The 16,847-nt window shown below is 42.9% G+C and overlaps 1 protein-coding gene across 3 annotated transcripts in view; it reads right to left on the bottom strand.

The window, feature by feature from the left end:
* The window catches only part of GSK3B (glycogen synthase kinase 3 beta), a 158,900-nt gene extending 142,526 nt beyond the window's left edge, over positions 1-16,374 (bottom strand). For all 3 annotated transcript variants that reach the window (XM_065631626.1, XM_065631608.1, XM_065631617.1), the window contains exon 1: positions 15,110-16,374. In XM_065631626.1, coding sequence (XP_065487698.1) covers positions 15,110-15,197 — 88 coding nt within the window. In that variant the 5' untranslated portion in view covers positions 15,198-16,374. The remainder of the gene's footprint in view (positions 1-15,109) is intronic.
* Between the last annotated feature and the right edge of the window lie 473 nt (positions 16,375-16,847).

Genomic DNA, 16,847 nt, shown 5'->3' with positions numbered 1-16,847 from the left:
GCCCATTTATTAAATAAAAACTAAAGTGACTACTACGAATAGACAGTTATGTCTTAAAGGATGAATATTCTTCATGCACTGGCATTATACGCCAAAATAATTTACCTATACTGTTATTTTGGGCAGATGTCCCCTATAAGAAGTTGGTACTTACACAGCTACTGCAATATGGTCCTGGTCTACGTTTGAAGCTCTGAGGATTTCTTTACTTGTGCTAAGTTCTTAGGTATTTAAGAACCACAGGACCAAAAAAATTGAAGGAAAGCATTGTTTTTCTCAGGACCCACAATAAGCAAGCTCTAGAGATCCCCTACAGGAAGTCTGTGTTTCTCAGTTGCAGTACAGGACTACCAAACTAGAGCCAGCTTTCATTTGAACAGCACTTATGTTAAAAAAAAAAAAAACACACAAAAGCAACCAAACAAAACCAAACACAGACGCAATTTAAACCTTTAACTAAAAATACCGACTCGCCAGTCATACAAAGCTTTTCCAAATATGGTACATTTACCTGAACTCCAAGGCTAAGGAAGTTCTTTCAAAATCAGAGCATTGTGCCACAGCTAGAACAAACCATTGCATATGCTAATTTCCCAGACTGAAGCTAACCTCTCTAAGATAATCTATCTAGCCTTCAAGTGCGAGAGCTGTGGCCAGTTTCACAGATCCTCATCTTCATATCCACTAACTGCCAGCAAGCTGACAGTAGCATGAAGCTACTTCATCCCAAGGGGAGAAGGAACAGATCAGTGTGCTATAATTGAAACTCATCCCAACACCATGCAGAAATAACCAGAATGACAAAAAATAAGACTGTAAGGAAACACAGGCTGTCTTAATTAAAACCTCTCTCAACTTCTATATATAAACTACCCGGCAAACTTCCTCATTTTTAAAGCAGCCGCTGCCGGGAATCTGACAGCATTCCTAATCTATTCCAGTGCTCCCGTTGTTCTTAAAAGTTGACTCAACTAACTCAAAGCATGTTTGCCGCAGTTTAAGCCCACAACTTGTTTTATCTCTGGTGGAGAAGACAACAGCTTAGTCTCTTCTTTCCAAATATCTTTAATGTATTTAGAGAATGTTATCAAAAGAAATCTCTCTTCAGTCTCCTCTGAAAGGAATAATCCAAAGTGCCCTCAGCTTTCCCTCAGAGCACATTTTCTAGGTCTCTGATCATTCCCCTTTGCCTGCAGACTGTTCTTCCCCCAGTACAACACCAAAACTATTTGCTGCGTTTCGACTTCAGTTTATTAGCATGTTGAGAAGTGAGAAGGCTAACTTCATGCATTTTACATGACATTGCTGTTGATGCAGCCAGTAAAAAATTTGCTGGTTTGGCAACATCAGTTGATTCACGGCCACTGTGCAAACATCTAACTCCAAGTCATTCTCTGCAGATCTCCTGCCTTCCCAGTTGTCCCCCACCCTGGTAGCTGCACAGCCACGTCTTACTGAACACTACTAGACTGTATCTGCCCCTGCTAAACTTCATTCTACTTATGTACCATTGCTTTGTCAAGATCATTTTAAACACATGCTCTTTAGCCCCTGGAGCACCCCTGAAGGGTCTAGAAAATGTACTCAGATCAGCTGCAAAACAACTTATCACTACACTTAAGAAAACTCTGCAGAACTCCCTTGACCCATCCTTCTAGTTTGACCACGAGTCCTGCCTAACTTCAAAGGAACATTTATTTTATAATGACTGCAGACCTTTCTTAGACAAACAAAAGCCGGGATATAGAAAACAGTTAGTGTGAAAGTAAGCACAGATAATATAAAGACATTCTATTTGTAAGAACAGACATACTGCATCAGATCAAGGCATTACCTAATCTACTTTCCTATGTCCAAGAGCAGCCATAATCAAACACCACAGCAATTAACAGGAGGTATGCACACAGATATACACCTGAAATTATATATACACATATACCATATATTTTCAGCACATTCAGTAGCTTTACCTAACAATAAATTACATCATGCTCCAGCACTGCATCTTGTTGCCCATGTCCAACATCAGTTTATGGAAACAAAGAGCTCTCAGCTGCCTAAAGCCAAAAAATGAAAATGATGCTGTGACTAAATTACTGGAAGAAAAAATTAGCAGTATTCCATAAAAGTACACATTTGAAGTTTTTACTGGATAATGTGTTTTTAAACAAGTATTTTCATGCCACACAGTTGAGTCCATTCACCAGCACGTTCCATGGCTGATCTCCTTTTAAGAGGTTTCAGTTATGTGGTCTATATATCCTTTTCTTCAAAGAAAAGCCATAGGGTAGGTCACTTTGTAAGAATCCAAAGACTATCATTTTTAAAAGGGCAGTTTCAAATAACATCTAGAGGATTTCAGCTATTTCTCTTTCAGTAGCATAAATGATTTTTTTTTCTTAATACTATGCCAAGATGAAGCTAAATGATTCATAACTGCACCAGCCTACCTTCCTGCATTCTACGGAAGAAAATACACTCTTGAACTTTCAGTAGCAGCACCAGCTCTCAAGTCAGATCATACAACTTCCGCACGTCACCATAGTTCAGCTCCATTTTTCACACCATTTGAAGAGTTACATATTATATAGTCTATCTTAGGACATCCAAAGAGGTACATTTTACCAAGGCGAATATTTCATGTATAATTACAGATCTAGTAGAATGCTAGTATTATTCCAACAGCTCTCTGAATTTTCATTTAAAAACAGGGGAAAGGTATTATGAGGTAGTTGTATATTTCATGTTTAATCACTTATTTTCCATGCAAGCACAAAACCTAGTAATTAACATGGCAGAGCTGATTCCACACACAGAATAATTCCATACAGTAGGGTTGATGAAAGTGGTAGGAAACAACAACGGTCAAACAATCACCACCTGACCCATTGCATGTTTAAGTATGACTGGGTTTCATATCAATACAAATAGAATCAGAAATCAAAGCAAAACAGCACAAGAGATGCCCAGAGCAATTCAAGGGATTTCAACAAACAGAACTCCAGGAGTTCAGTAAAATCTGCTCTCTTCAGTCAGATGAAAGCTCATTATTCCTCTTCATCTGCAGACAAACTCCCCACCCTTTTATTAACTATTTTTTCCTGACAAAATCCTGGACATTATCTGAATTTTGAGATACTTGCCTCTGTTCTCTACTATACTGAAAAATAGCAGGTCTTTCAAATATACTACAGACATTAAAAAAAAGCATCTATAGTCTCAAAGCAAAACTGTAAAACCCTATGTACAGTAGTATTCTATGAAGTGTAGTCTTCAGCACCAACGCTTTGTTCGCCTTACTGCATAAACCCCCTGCATCCGCTCCACAATTTAATAGACTACCAATTTATTTTTCATATGCTTCTTCCTCATATTTCTGAGAAAAATGTTTGACATACTAGCACACCAGACAAAGGTGCCACTCCTACTAGCCATTTTTTTCCCCTGCCAGAATCGCTTACTCTATTCACACAGACTGAAGGCATGCCTGCAAAGTACTAAGTCAGATTGCTCACCCCTGCAGACAAATCCATACACCAGCAAAGCCTGGTGCACCACAGCTTTGGGACTTCACTGGAAGCACAGCAGTACACAAGAATGCTGGGAGAGGTGAAAAGTACCACAAAACAGGAGACATCAGGCCACACAGTAGGTGTGAACAGCCAAAATATGCAGGTTAAAACCTACATATTACTAGCCTTCCCAGATACTCAAACAATACCATGAGCAGCTTTGAAAGCAATATAAGCTTTTGCATTCACATGTTAAGATACAAAGTCAACCTATTCAAAATTCAGAGCAAAAAGCCAGAGGTTTGCAGCATTTCTGTGACAGCGTATGCTATATTAGCACAAACCTAGCCTGATATATCAACAGCTTTGTCGAGTCTTCATACTTTTTCCATATATTAGCCATAGCAACACCACAGTAAGAATCACCCAGTCAAAAAAAAAGTGACGAAGAGACTATAATTTCCTGAAAAAAAAGGCAGACATACACCTACCACAGGTGCAGGGTTATAACTGGTTTAGGGGTTTGGTGGGGGTTTATTTGTTTGTTTTGCATGCGGGTTTTTTTGTTTTGTTTCTTTTGCAATAATATCCTCAAAAATCCATTGGTATTGAATCCCAGACTTCGGTACAGATTGTTATAGGTTCATTAAATCATACTCAAATACTTGTAAAACTTAAGTGTGTCTTAATCCTTCCACTATACTAAAAACTTTTAAATTCATTGAATGAAAATAAAGTCTTATTTTAAAGTCACATAGTGACTACGTCCTTACTTTAAAACTAACCTCTTGTAAGTTCAAAAAATACTCAATTTTATAGCCACAATTTAACAAATTCAGAAATCCAATTTCCTACCTCACCAACATGTTCTTTGAAAATTCAGTTGCAGACAACCTAAATGCAAAGTCTGCAGCCAGGACAGAAGTCTCCCATAGTCACAACACTCAAATGGAAAAAGGTATTTAGAATGATAGAAGACAGAACATTAGGTTGCAATGCAGCTTCTTTCAGAGCTCCTGGAGCAGCAGCAAAATTAAATGTTAATGCTAGTGGAATAGCACATTACCAAGTCACAGAAAGTATCATGTGAAGACGAATGAGAAACAAGTTAGTTATTTCTGACAAAACAATTATTGTTCAAGTATTAAAACATTACTCCCAAGTTTGGTCTTCAGAAATGTCAACCCAGATTTGGCAGAACATTTGAAAGTAGTCTGTAAAGGCTTTAAAACAGAAGGTCTAAAGCAAAGCCTTCACACATGGTCTAGGTTTAAATTCCAGATCTCAGAAACCCAGATCATCTCCTCCCATCCGTATCATATTTCTGCCAGCATAATGTGTGTGTGTCTCTCTCTCTCCCCTCACAAATACATGTAAAAAGTAATGGAGTAGAAGGAGCTGCTAGAGGACAATTTATCATTATTTGTTCTCATCTGAAATCTACTGAGTTTGACCTGGTCTGCCACAAACCCCTTCCAGTTGCTCTTAAATAAAAACCAACCAAACAAAAAACCAAAAAACACCCGACCAACCAAAAAAACCCACACACACCACACACCACAGAAAGACAAAATAAACAAGAAAACCCTGCCTAAACAATGCCCCCACAATGTCCAAACAAAGTAAAAAGGCATATGTGGCAACTACATGTTCTAAAGTAACTCCAGAAGAAATTTACATTTTGTAATTACGCCACCACATAAGAATGAAAATTAGGCTTTCACCAGACATTTTGAAATGCAGGCAGTGTCACTGTCTCGACATGAGTATTTCTGAAGTATCAAAATTATGAAAAGTTATGGACATAAACACCTCTCCCTTTTAGATTTGGCCCACTATAATCAAAACTTACAGTCAGTCATTAACTGCTCAAATGTTACCAGTGGAAAAAAAATCTAGTGAATTATTAAAAAAAAAAAAAAATCACAGCCTACTGCATAAAGCCAAAGCATTGACACCACACAGAAAGCACTGTTTGTTGCCTCATGAATATCTATACCTGTCTGCAAAATCCCACAGGCATTTCAAATGTGCCACCTGGGAAAACAGCCGCCATTCTTTTACTGTCACAGATCCCAGCAATGCCCTTGTCAGCTTCCATGGACACTGAAAGACAGTAACTACAGCTGAAGAGAATCTTCAGTCCATTGAAGTTAAGCCTATCATGAAATAGAACACACTTGCAGATTTAGTAGTATTCATTACCCTACGAAGATCTTCTATTAAGCCAGCTACATTTCTCTAACACACTCTGATCAAACGACGTTCAGAGAATTTGCTGGTGAACTTTATTACTCAGACATGTAAAGAGTGCAACAAACATACTCAACTACCATCCCCATATCACTGGCATTAAAAAAAAAAAAAAAACCACAACCTACAGACAACCCCAAACTAACTCATGCCTACTGCACTTATCAAAGAAGAGTAACCTCAAAGTTGAGCTCAATCTAAAAATGGTAGTACCTTCTCCCCCGGGAGTTGCAATCAAAACTCTCCCTTCTCTCCCAAATGAGGAATATCATCTGAATTTCAGGCTCAAAATTTCTGGAATAGTAAGGTTCTGCTACTCTGCACAAACCTCATGCTTTTGTCTCTAGTACATTCACTAGTTGATCCACCAGAAAACAAAACCAGACAAACAGAAGAAAACCACCCAGCTTTCCATGGGCCTTTAAAGCATTTCCCCAAGACTCAAATCAACTCTGCAGTCCATTGTGGTTACTAAAACACGTAATCCAAAATTAACAATTTTTGTAAACCTATTTCAAAGTCTCTAAAACTGAAATTTCGTTAGTAAAGTCTCTCTGTTCTCTGAGGAACACAGGAAAACAAACAAAAAAACTCATTACTTTGCAACTACTACACTGCATTACACTATATGTATCTGTAGCTCCCAAGCCAGTACATAAAATCATGAGTAAGACTGCAAGATTAGAAGTGAAATGGTCAACACATACAATCTTCAAGGACAACATTATTTTCTGCTTCTTTAGGTTTCAATTGAGCAACTGTACATATCAAGAAAAACCATTTCAGAAGCCTTACATCTACTCACTTGCAAAAAGTATGCCTTGCCAGAAAGCTTTTATTCTCTCAGCAAAGCACAAAACATTCTTTCTGGTGCTGATACTCAACCTCCTACAAATGTGGGGAAATTCATTTATGGCTATGGACTTCATTCATGGGGATACAGATCTGTGCCAAATGATTCATGTTTACTTGGCCAACAACCAAATATTCTGTTTATTTAGGCTGATGAATTTGTGTCCCCTTCCTCCCTCAAGGAAACCCACTCGTACAGGTCAGTTCATTATGTTACTTATCTTTTTTAATAGATACTTAAAACAAATGAAGCACATGAGAGATGAGATACAAATAATAATATAGGTTATATGTAACTGTTTGCAGTAGGGTGTGAATGAAGAAAACCAAACAGATTGGCACTATTAACTGCAACTAAATAGCTTTTCTTCTTTCTACACTGCAAGAAAAATCAAATTCTTCTCTGTAGCAACAGTCACATTTTCAGTTTATCTTTTTGAAAAACATATTCTTGGCCTGTCTGAAAATTAAACAATTGCCTGCATTCCTGACAAAAGATACTCCTTTGAACTACAGGGCCTGTAGCTGGCAAGAATTATATTCCTACTAAAAAAGTCAAAACAGATGATGTTCTACAATTGTGGCTGTAAGAAGTCTGCCTTGGTTGGAAAAATTCAGCTGCTGCTTTCCCTTCTGGTTATAACTTCAGAGCCAACAGCCAACTTCTCTCCTTCTATGTGCTTTGATCCAAAAGGCGGTGGCAATTTCTGCAGCCACTTACCTTCATGCACGCAGAGCAGCGCAGTATTTCTAAATCCCTTACACCGTCTGCAGCATTACTTATCCAGTGCCATGAATCAGGAACGTCTTCCCCTTCTCTTCTGATCAGTAGGTCTCTTACTGTGAACATCTACTGTCAGGCACTTAGACTGCTAACAGGTTTCTTCAAATCTGCCCAACTGCCTGAAGGGATACACTGAGCAACGTAACTATACCACTACACACTCCTGTGATATATTATATTTAAGAGATGTTTTTCCAGACTCAAAAATAAAATCAACAGAAGCTACCTAAATAAAGGAAAAATACTAGCAGCTGTTCCTAAATAAAATCAACTCAACCTTATCATAATAACAGCATAGCAGTCATTCACTACTTTCAACATGACCTACAAAGCAAGAGACAGCCATATTCAGACTTATTACAGAGATACGAAACTATATTTTTCTTCGCTGTAAGTTCTTACTTATAAGCAAGCTAAATAGGATTTCCCATGGCAGGCACCAAGGCCCTCTGCAACCACACAGTGCTATTCCTTCAGCTAAACTGATGCCACATTACTGACACAGAAACCTTGCCAATGATCATCAAGAAATTAATCACGTGGAAGATACTTGGCAACTCACTTTTGCCCAGGTAATATCAACTCACTAGTCTAGTGCATGTGCAGGAAGCACTGATCCTGATATTAAGCTTACAGCCCCTCAGCTGATGAGGCTAAGCCAGAAAATACTGGGTATGCTGCTATGGAGAAGTGGCAACACGCCTGGCAAGGACTGGCACTGTCCCTTCAGAAAGAGCTGTTGCTGTATGGCTTTTGTTTAAAAAGCGCTCAGTGCTTGACACTGACAAGCTATCTTCCATTTTTCTTTCTTCCATTATAAGACAGACTAGAGTGAGAACACAAATTGCCTTAAATGCTTAGATCTACTTCCTGTCTGCAGGAGATAAAAGTACAGAATGAACTGCTTTGCTTTATTTCCTTTTCTGAATAACAGACAAGTCATCTGTAGCAAGGACACCTAATGAAATATTCTTTAGTAGCACTGATCATACAAGAAAAACCACTGTCCACTTCTTTTAGAGACACATCATTATGACTTCTGGGCACCCACATTTTTCACAATTCTCAGAGGGTGATATAGAAATGCTTTCAGTAAGGTCTCCAACACATCTCTCCTACTGCACAGACAGAACATCACATAGCAGCACTGTTAGAACATATAGGATCGAGCTGAACATGCACTGTGTCATGGGCTACACCTAGATAACTGATCCTCTCTCTACGACATGGTGAAACAGTACCAATGGGGGCAGGAGGGATTCTGAAGATTTCATGAAAGTAGTTCTTCTGTCTATAGTGGTTATCCAAATGTAGTTTGCAAAAGCCTCAGGTGGAGCTTCATTTTCAGCTTCTGTTTAATGGAATACAGCAGCACTGACCAGGAACACCTCATCTGAGCATGAATATGATGTTGCAGCCATTTCTCACAGAGGTATATCTTGGTACCAGATCTTGCTACCATGTCTCACATCTTTCTCACCTTAAGACCAAGTTGCTGCGATGCACTTGATATACAACTACACTTTAAAAATCAATTCAAAAAAACATAAAGTGGCATAGACCATCATGCCTCCAAACTTACATCTTCCCCAATGGCAGTATGCAGCACTTTGGCAACAACATCCATTACATGAGAAGTACAAGGAGGTTCTCCTGGTTTTGCACCTGATGATAGGGTGTTTGACCTGTAGGGCAGTCTAGGAGTTTGAGCCTTTATGTGTGAGGGAGTATCTTTTCTTGCCATATTGTAAAAGCTGCAATTAGCATTTATTTTCAACATACATAAATAAAGGGGTATCTATTTGCGTGGCTTACTGAAGGAAGTGCTGACAAAATTTTGGATTCTATATGGACTTGGGTCAAAGAAAAATGAGGGGAGCTGTTTCACGAGGCATTTAAACTTCCAATAAGCTCCTTTTCATAGCTGCTTGACTAGAAAAGTTTTGTTCATCTTTCAAGGCTGCACTGGGCTGATGCTCATTAAATTCAGAAAGCAGCCGAGTAACTCCACCAGCCCGAGAGCTTCTGCAGAAGACAGCCACTTTAGCACTTCCCACACTAGCTATGGGTGACTAAAAGTCCTCAAAGTTTTGTGTTTGTTTTTTTTTTAAACACAAACAAAAGGGAGAGAACTAAAAAAAAAAATTTAAAAAATCAAGTCTTAAATCTATAGAAATTTCTGGAAACTCAAGGTAACTGACCTTTCAGTTTAAAACAGGACTCATCAAGTCATTCAAAACAAAGAGACTCCAAGAGCCTGAACCAAGAGGCTGCAAGTGTTCTCCAAACACCTTGCATGTTATTAGCTAATCTGTTCAAATAACTACAAGGTTTAGCATTAATTCATTTCAGAAAATGCCAGAGGTGGTCACAGTACGAAACTGCAGACTTTTTGCAGACACAGATACCCTGTAGGCTTTGAGTCTTCTTTACATCATAAATCCATCTACTTCAAGAAAGAGCATGGGTTGGAGGAACAGCAATAGCCCACAAATTTGTAACATTATGAAGACCTGCAATGAGTAAACTGGACACCAATATTGGAAAATCCTAAATGTCCTATCTAAAATAGCACTTAAAGATATAACACATCAAAATTAAAGAACTCTTGGGGCAGTAGAAGGGAAGCCCTTCAGCCTGTGGGGTAGTCTTCAGCAATATATACCAAAGAACTACTTCTTATCTTCCAAGAAAAAGATCAGACTACATAAACCACCACTGCTTTGCGATACCTACAAGGCCCTCTGAAGTTAATGGATGAAGTGATAACAACAACTTCCAGAGCTAGGATGCACACAGGCAAGGTACACACTCCATAAGCCATATCGGTTTCCAGAGCTGTGTAAACAGGTGAACAATATTGCTAAGAAATAGAAAAGGTGAATAAAGTGATAATACAATAGGGGATCACCTCCATGGAGCAGTGTAAGGAAGAGGAAACATGTAGAACAGTGATGGAATAAGAAGAAAAGGTTCAGGACAAACTCCAATGTCTTACAAAAAAACCCAACCAACCAAACAAAAAAACCAGCAACCAAACCACCAAGCCACAGAAACAAGATGCAGGGGACACAGTGGAATAATTAATCAAATTATCATTTGAAAGGTTCCATTGACAGGCCTCACTTTATTAGTTATTTTTCTCCTCAACTACCCCTAATGACACGAGAAAAACAGAAAATAGTTTGGCAGTGTTAGAACTAAGTACAGCAGACAGCAGTTTTATTCCTTTTCAGACTGCAAGGGATAACTTCAGGGCGCTACACCACGAGACACTTTTCACTGTAGAGCACGTGGCCATTAGCTGAGGCCATTAGTGCAATTCTTTCAAGTTTAGGCCTGAGGAAAGCCGCTCACCCAGCAGCAGTCAGAAAGCTGGACAGGGCCAGGATCAGCGACGGCCAGACACAGAACACTCAGCAGGCTTCTGGAAGGGAGTGTTCTTCCTCTCTCCAGCAAGGAGAGCAGGATGGGCGGCTTCCAGTTTCAGCAACCAATTAGGCAGAAACTGCTATCAAAGCAATAGAGAGGGCCCTACCCTAACTGGGTTGAGAAACAGAAGGTGGCATTATCTCATTTTGCCAGTTTCAACAGCCCTGCTCATTCCTTCTCGCTGAAGTTGCCCAGGGTGCTCTTTTCCCAGGCTCTTCCTACACACCTACCCGGACATCACACAGTATTGAACCATCACCTAGACACCACATGCTACCTAAAAGCAGTCACTTTTACGTCCTGGCTTGTGAAGTGACTAATAACAGAGCAACGAACTCCCAGACTTTATTCCTTCATGAACCACTTTTTAAAGAGCCGTTATACTAACAAAAGATGCATCACACTCAAGTGCCAGCAGCAGTACCATATGCTAACAGTACACAGCAATATAAGGTTACCAAGCTATTGTGCTTTGAGGAGATTATACAGTACAAAAAACAGTGAATCCAAGAAGAAAAGAAAAACTTCAACAAAACCCAAGTTTGGCACCACTGTAACATTCTTCCAGAGAGTCTAAAATGAATTATTACAAGATTGTCCTCTAGATTTTGCAACCAAGAGTATGTGTACAACAACAGAATCAGCTAAAGCAAATAGAATTGCCTTCCTCACCCTCCGAGTTAACAACTTCTGCATAACCAATTACAGAGACATGACACTCACACATGGAACAAAAAAACTCTTCATGGCAAGCCTTAGCCATGACATTATTTACTGCAGACCAACAAGATAATTGGCTACAGTTACAATAAGCACTGCTGTCTACAAGGACTTGGTGTTACTTGAAGGCCTTATTTTCCAGAAGCTCAGGGGAAAAAAAAAAAAAATTCCACAGTCATTAGATGAAAATTCTCAAACTGCAAAGTTTGAGACTTCTATTTTTATACAGATATTTTTGGTCATGTGTTGCATGACTACCATTTATATTTCAGGATTATTTTTGTCCCATTTGGGAAACAATGCACATCTGGAAGCAGTGCAAGAACAACTAGGTGAAGAACAAAAGAAAGCTTTAGTCGCATACATCTCTTATACTATAACCAGCAGGTTGACAGTATCAGCAACTGAAGAACTGGAAGCTCAGCTCCCTCCTGTTGAAGGACACGCTCCACACAAGGAGCACACACCTTTTTTTGTTTTGTTTATGCAGGAAAAGCCTACAAACCCAGCAATATAGACCTCGACAAAGAATAACCTATTTGGGAATCAAGTCAATGTAGAAATCCATATGATGAGGTGGAAAAAATGGTGGAGTGATTTGTGATTTCAAAACCACCAAAATATAAATAGAGAAAAAATAGTCAAGTTTCAGAAGGTACTCTTTAGGCTAGTATGGCTTGAAAGATATATAAGAAGGCCACAGGGTTCTTACTCTTACAGAGATGTTAAAACCCTTGTAATATTTATTAGAGAGCAATGACAGCAACATGCATGAGAAGTCATCTTTCCCAAGAGCCAGCAGAGAAGCAACTGTTGGTAGGCTCCCACCCTTTCATTCAAGGCTCAGACTTTCTTACCAACTTCTTAGAACAAAGTCCCATAAATTAAGTCTAATAAATTACTCAGTGAAGAGACGAAAACTCCTCGCTTACTCTTCCTCCCCCATACACCTTAGGGAGAAGAGCAATCACTGTAAGGTTCCAGTGCTGCTCTTCACAGGTAACACACGGATCACTGAGCCCTGCTCCACTACTTTATCAACCCTTTCCTCATCGCTTGGATTCATCCTTCCTAGATCACTGTTGCAGTGCTCAGCCAGGAGCAGCAATAGCTACAGACACCAGAGCAAGTGTGACTTCATCATTTAATGTCGTCATGCCACTACTCCAGGATAACAAATAAAAGTAAAAAGGCTGACATCAAGTAAAGTTTTGCTCCCCGATGACTTGGAAAAGATCTGCACCAAGACAGATATACTGAAGATGTCCGATAAACTCAGAAGATACCGAGCCATCAATTTTCACCTGCCTCACAAGGACTCTTTTGTTCCAGCTTTCACTCAAGAGAGCTCAGAATGTAACTAAGTATCAGTCTGTAAATATATAGCAAAATGAAAGTGCCAGCAAACTCTCTGTTCATCAAGTAAATGATTTTATCTTTTTTTTTCCTCAAGCACTTAACACTGGTAATAGATGAATTGCTACATCATACCATAAGATGCTACAAAAACTCATGAGAAACAGAAAAATATAACCCTTTTTGACACCCAGCAATTTTTCCCCTCCTACAAATAAAAAAAAAAGTTAGCTTCCTCAACTGTCTTACATCGATGGATTAACTGAAAACATAAATTGCATTTCCCAGGCAGTCCTCGTATATGGTTCTCTTGCTTTGTTCCGACATTTTTTTCCAGATAGCAGAAGGACCAGGAGCACATGACAAGAGCGACTGTGGGGGTTATCACAAGTGCGTGTGCTTTATGCTACAGCCTTTGTTTCTCCCTCAGTTATACACACTTGGGATCGAGTCATGTTTGCAAACTTGTTAGTCTGCATCAGTTAGCACCCTCTTGACAGGCAAGCATCTGTCTAGTCTTTGACCTCAAATAAATAGGAAAGGAGCATCAATGACCTTTCAAAAAATCAAGCTGTAGAGCTTGAATAAGAGAAATCTAGTTGCTGAGCATGACAGGTCTAGGTCTTGCTTGGCTTAGATATCCAACTGCAGAAATACTAATCGACAAGACTCGCTTCCTATTCCACACTCGCATAAAGTAAATCAATAAATTAAAATTGAGTAATCTAGTTTTTCTCCACACAAATCAAGAATCCTTAACAAAGGCTAATACTGGACCTGATCAAACATGCACTCTTATGCTGCTCATATGGGTTAACTGCACCCATGGCTTTTGAAGCGCTGCAGGCACACTGATCATGCGGATACAAGGCAGACTACAGACCCCCAGCCCAATGCTCTCTCCAAGGCTCCAACCGCAGTGGAAGACATTTCGGTGCAGAAAAACGTCAGAATTTCTGATCTGTCAAAAAGCTCACAATCTTACAGTGCTTTGACATGAAATGCCTTAAACAATATGATATATATGCACGCATGCACACACAGAGCCATGTCAGGTGTGGCTGTATGCAAATATCAAATAAATCAATTGAATGGTAATGCATATCAAGCATTCCAGGCCCCATAATGATCCCACCTCGTGTTTCTATAAGAAAAAGGCAAACATATCTGAAAACTAGTCTATTAATATGAATCTGGAAGAACAATTTAGTTGTTAATATGAACATATTCAAATCAAGAGTTAAGAAATTCCCTATTATAAGCATATAGCCAACCTTAAACGACTCAGAACTGGGCCTTTTTCCATTCACACTGTGCACTTGTTCAGATTCAATACATATTTTTAAATCAGATAAACCAGCTAATCCCACAAGCTAGGATATGAAGAAAGGGCACATATTAAACACATTTTCCAACATGTCTGTGCAGAATAAAGCACAGACCTCGTTCTTAAAAAAATATTCCTCTGATCAGAAAACTGGAAGAGGCATGCTGAGCTTAAAATAACTATTCCATAGGTTATCATGTCAAAATAGCCATTTTCTTATCCCCTCTACCGAGCATTTTACCAGAGCCTAGAGGATATGAGAGACACCTTTTGTAAGCCCCCCTCCCCCACACTTTTTTTTTTTTAATGGGCTGGACTAGAAGGTGCTCACACCCGATCTACGGGTGCATGGAAAAATCTTCCAAGCTCTCTCCTTCAAAGCCAGGAGCGCTTAAAAACGCATAACGAACGTGAATGTCACGGCCATACCTGCGTGTCCGCAATTCGTTTCCTCCTTTCGAGGAGGGATAATAATAAGGAAATACGGGCTATGGAGCTCACAATCCGTTTCACAAAGGGGAAGGGGGAAAAAAAAAAAAAAAGCTTTTTAATTAGCCAGGGGCCGCTTACAACGCTGGCAGCGATCAGAGGCTAAGGGAGAGGACAAACCAACCGGCATTTTTTTTTTTTTTTGTCCAACAGGCCCCAGACGAAGCGGCGGCGTGCGCCTATTCAAGGTTAATGGAGGGGGGGGAAGGGGAGAGAAAGGGAGCTGCCTCCGCCGGGGCTGGGGCCGCTCGCTCGGCCCCCGGCCCGGCTCCCGCCCGCCGCCTCGGCGAAGGAGAGCGGAGGGGAGGGGGAAGGGGAAGCCCCAGCAGGGCCAGACAGCCACCCAGCCAGCCACCCCCCCGCGCAGGGCGGCAGGATACTCACGGCTAACTTTCATGCTGCCGAAGGCCGAGGGCTGCTGCACGGGCTTGCAGCTCTCCGCGAAGGAGGTGGTCCTGGGCCGCCCGGACATGGCCTCCCGCTCCTGCTCTGCCCCGATCACCTCTCTCTTCCTGCCTTCCCCCTCCGCCTCGCCCCGGCGGCTCGGCGGGCCCTGCCGCTCCCTCGCTCGTTCAGCTGGAGGAGACGGGCGGGACGCGCCACATGAAACGCCGGGCCCCCCCCTTCCCCCCCCCGGGGAAGCCCCCTCCCCTCTCGGTCTCTGTCGCGCTCTTCGCCCGGCTTCTTCTTTCTCCTCCTTCTCCTCACGCCGCCCGTTGCTCACAAAACCATCCTTCCCGGCAGCGCCGGTGGGTCCGAGAGCCGCCTCCGCCCAGTCCGCAGCCCCCCCGGCGCCGCTCCCGCTCCGGCTCCCGGCCGCGAGCGAGGGGGGTTTGCTAGGCCTCGCTGCCCCCACCCTGGGCGCCAGTCACATGGGGCGGAGGCTGACGGCCTGGCTCCTCCGATCCCTCGCTGGGTTTCTTTTTTTTTTTTTTTTCCTTTTTCTTCTTTTTTCTTCCTCCTCTTTCTTCCTCCTCCCCTCGCCTCTTCTTCCCCCTCGCCTCTGAGAGAGGCGGCAGGGAACGGGACTATTTTTTTTTTCCCCGGCGGAAGGATCTCGGGGCTCCCGGAGCCACCGACAGGAGGTGATGCGGCTCCCTCGCAAGGGGATCCGGCAGGGGCGGTGGGATCCGCGGCGGGCGGAGTAGGGGTGAGGCGGCCCAGGCGGCCTCGCTCGCTCGCTGGCTAAGGCTTCTCAGTGCGGTGCTGAGGCGGCGGCGGCTCCGGCGCGGCTCCTCATTCCGCCCGCACGGGCAGCTGGCGGCGGCTCAGGCTGGGGAGGGTGCTCTGCGGGCGGCGGCCGGCGGCGGCGGGGCAGGCCATGACGGCGGCTTCCCGGCTTCTCCTCAGCCGGCGTCAGAGTGCTCGCGGCGGCGGCTGTTGCTCCCCCGGGCGTCCAAGGCACATGGGACTCGCCCGCCCGGCTGAAGCCTCCGGCCGGGCCCCCCCCTCCCCGCTTCTGCCAATCAGTCCCTTTGTCCTCGCTGCTGCCTCCGCTGCGTGCCGGGCTCCTGCTGCTGTGCTCTGTGTGTGCGCGCCAAAGCCGCGCAGCCGCCGATGCCCGTCGCCGCCCTACGCTGCGGAATGGCCCTAAGCACCTTCTGTGAATACCCAGGCGAAGAACCCAACGCACTCGCTAGCCCCCAGCCCGAGGCCCTTACGGAAACAACCGAGCCTTCTCGGGACCAATCCCGAGTTCGTTACGAAAATGCCTGTAACGGATCGTAACCAATCACGGAGGCGTCACGAGCGCAGCCGAGTCTCTCCGATCCAAAACGGAGACCCAATCGGAAAACGCTGCCACCGCCCTAGCAGCGCAGTCGGGGAGCCAATAGGAAGGAGCCCTCTCTTCCGGCTATTGCCGGGCCAACCCGAAGAGAGCCGAAACAGGAGAGCCAATCAGGGGGCGCGCTGCCTCTGTCACACAGCCCCGGGACGGTTTCAAGACACAGCCCGAGTGGGAGGGCGGGCGCGGGCCGCGATTGGCTTCCCCGGCGGAGCCCTCTGATTGGCTCCCGGCGATGAGGCGGCCCGAAGACGCCATCCAGCTCCCCGCCACGGACCAATCGCCAAGCCCGAGGCCGCGGGCAGCGCTCGCTCCCGTCCGGGCACGGCCGCTCAC

This window comes from Caloenas nicobarica, chromosome 1, assembly GCF_036013445.1.
Source record: "Caloenas nicobarica isolate bCalNic1 chromosome 1, bCalNic1.hap1, whole genome shotgun sequence".
NCBI lineage: Eukaryota > Metazoa > Chordata > Aves > Columbiformes > Columbidae > Caloenas > Caloenas nicobarica.
Note: the sequence above shows the minus strand (reverse complement) of the source record. Positions and strands in the feature narration are given on the sequence as shown.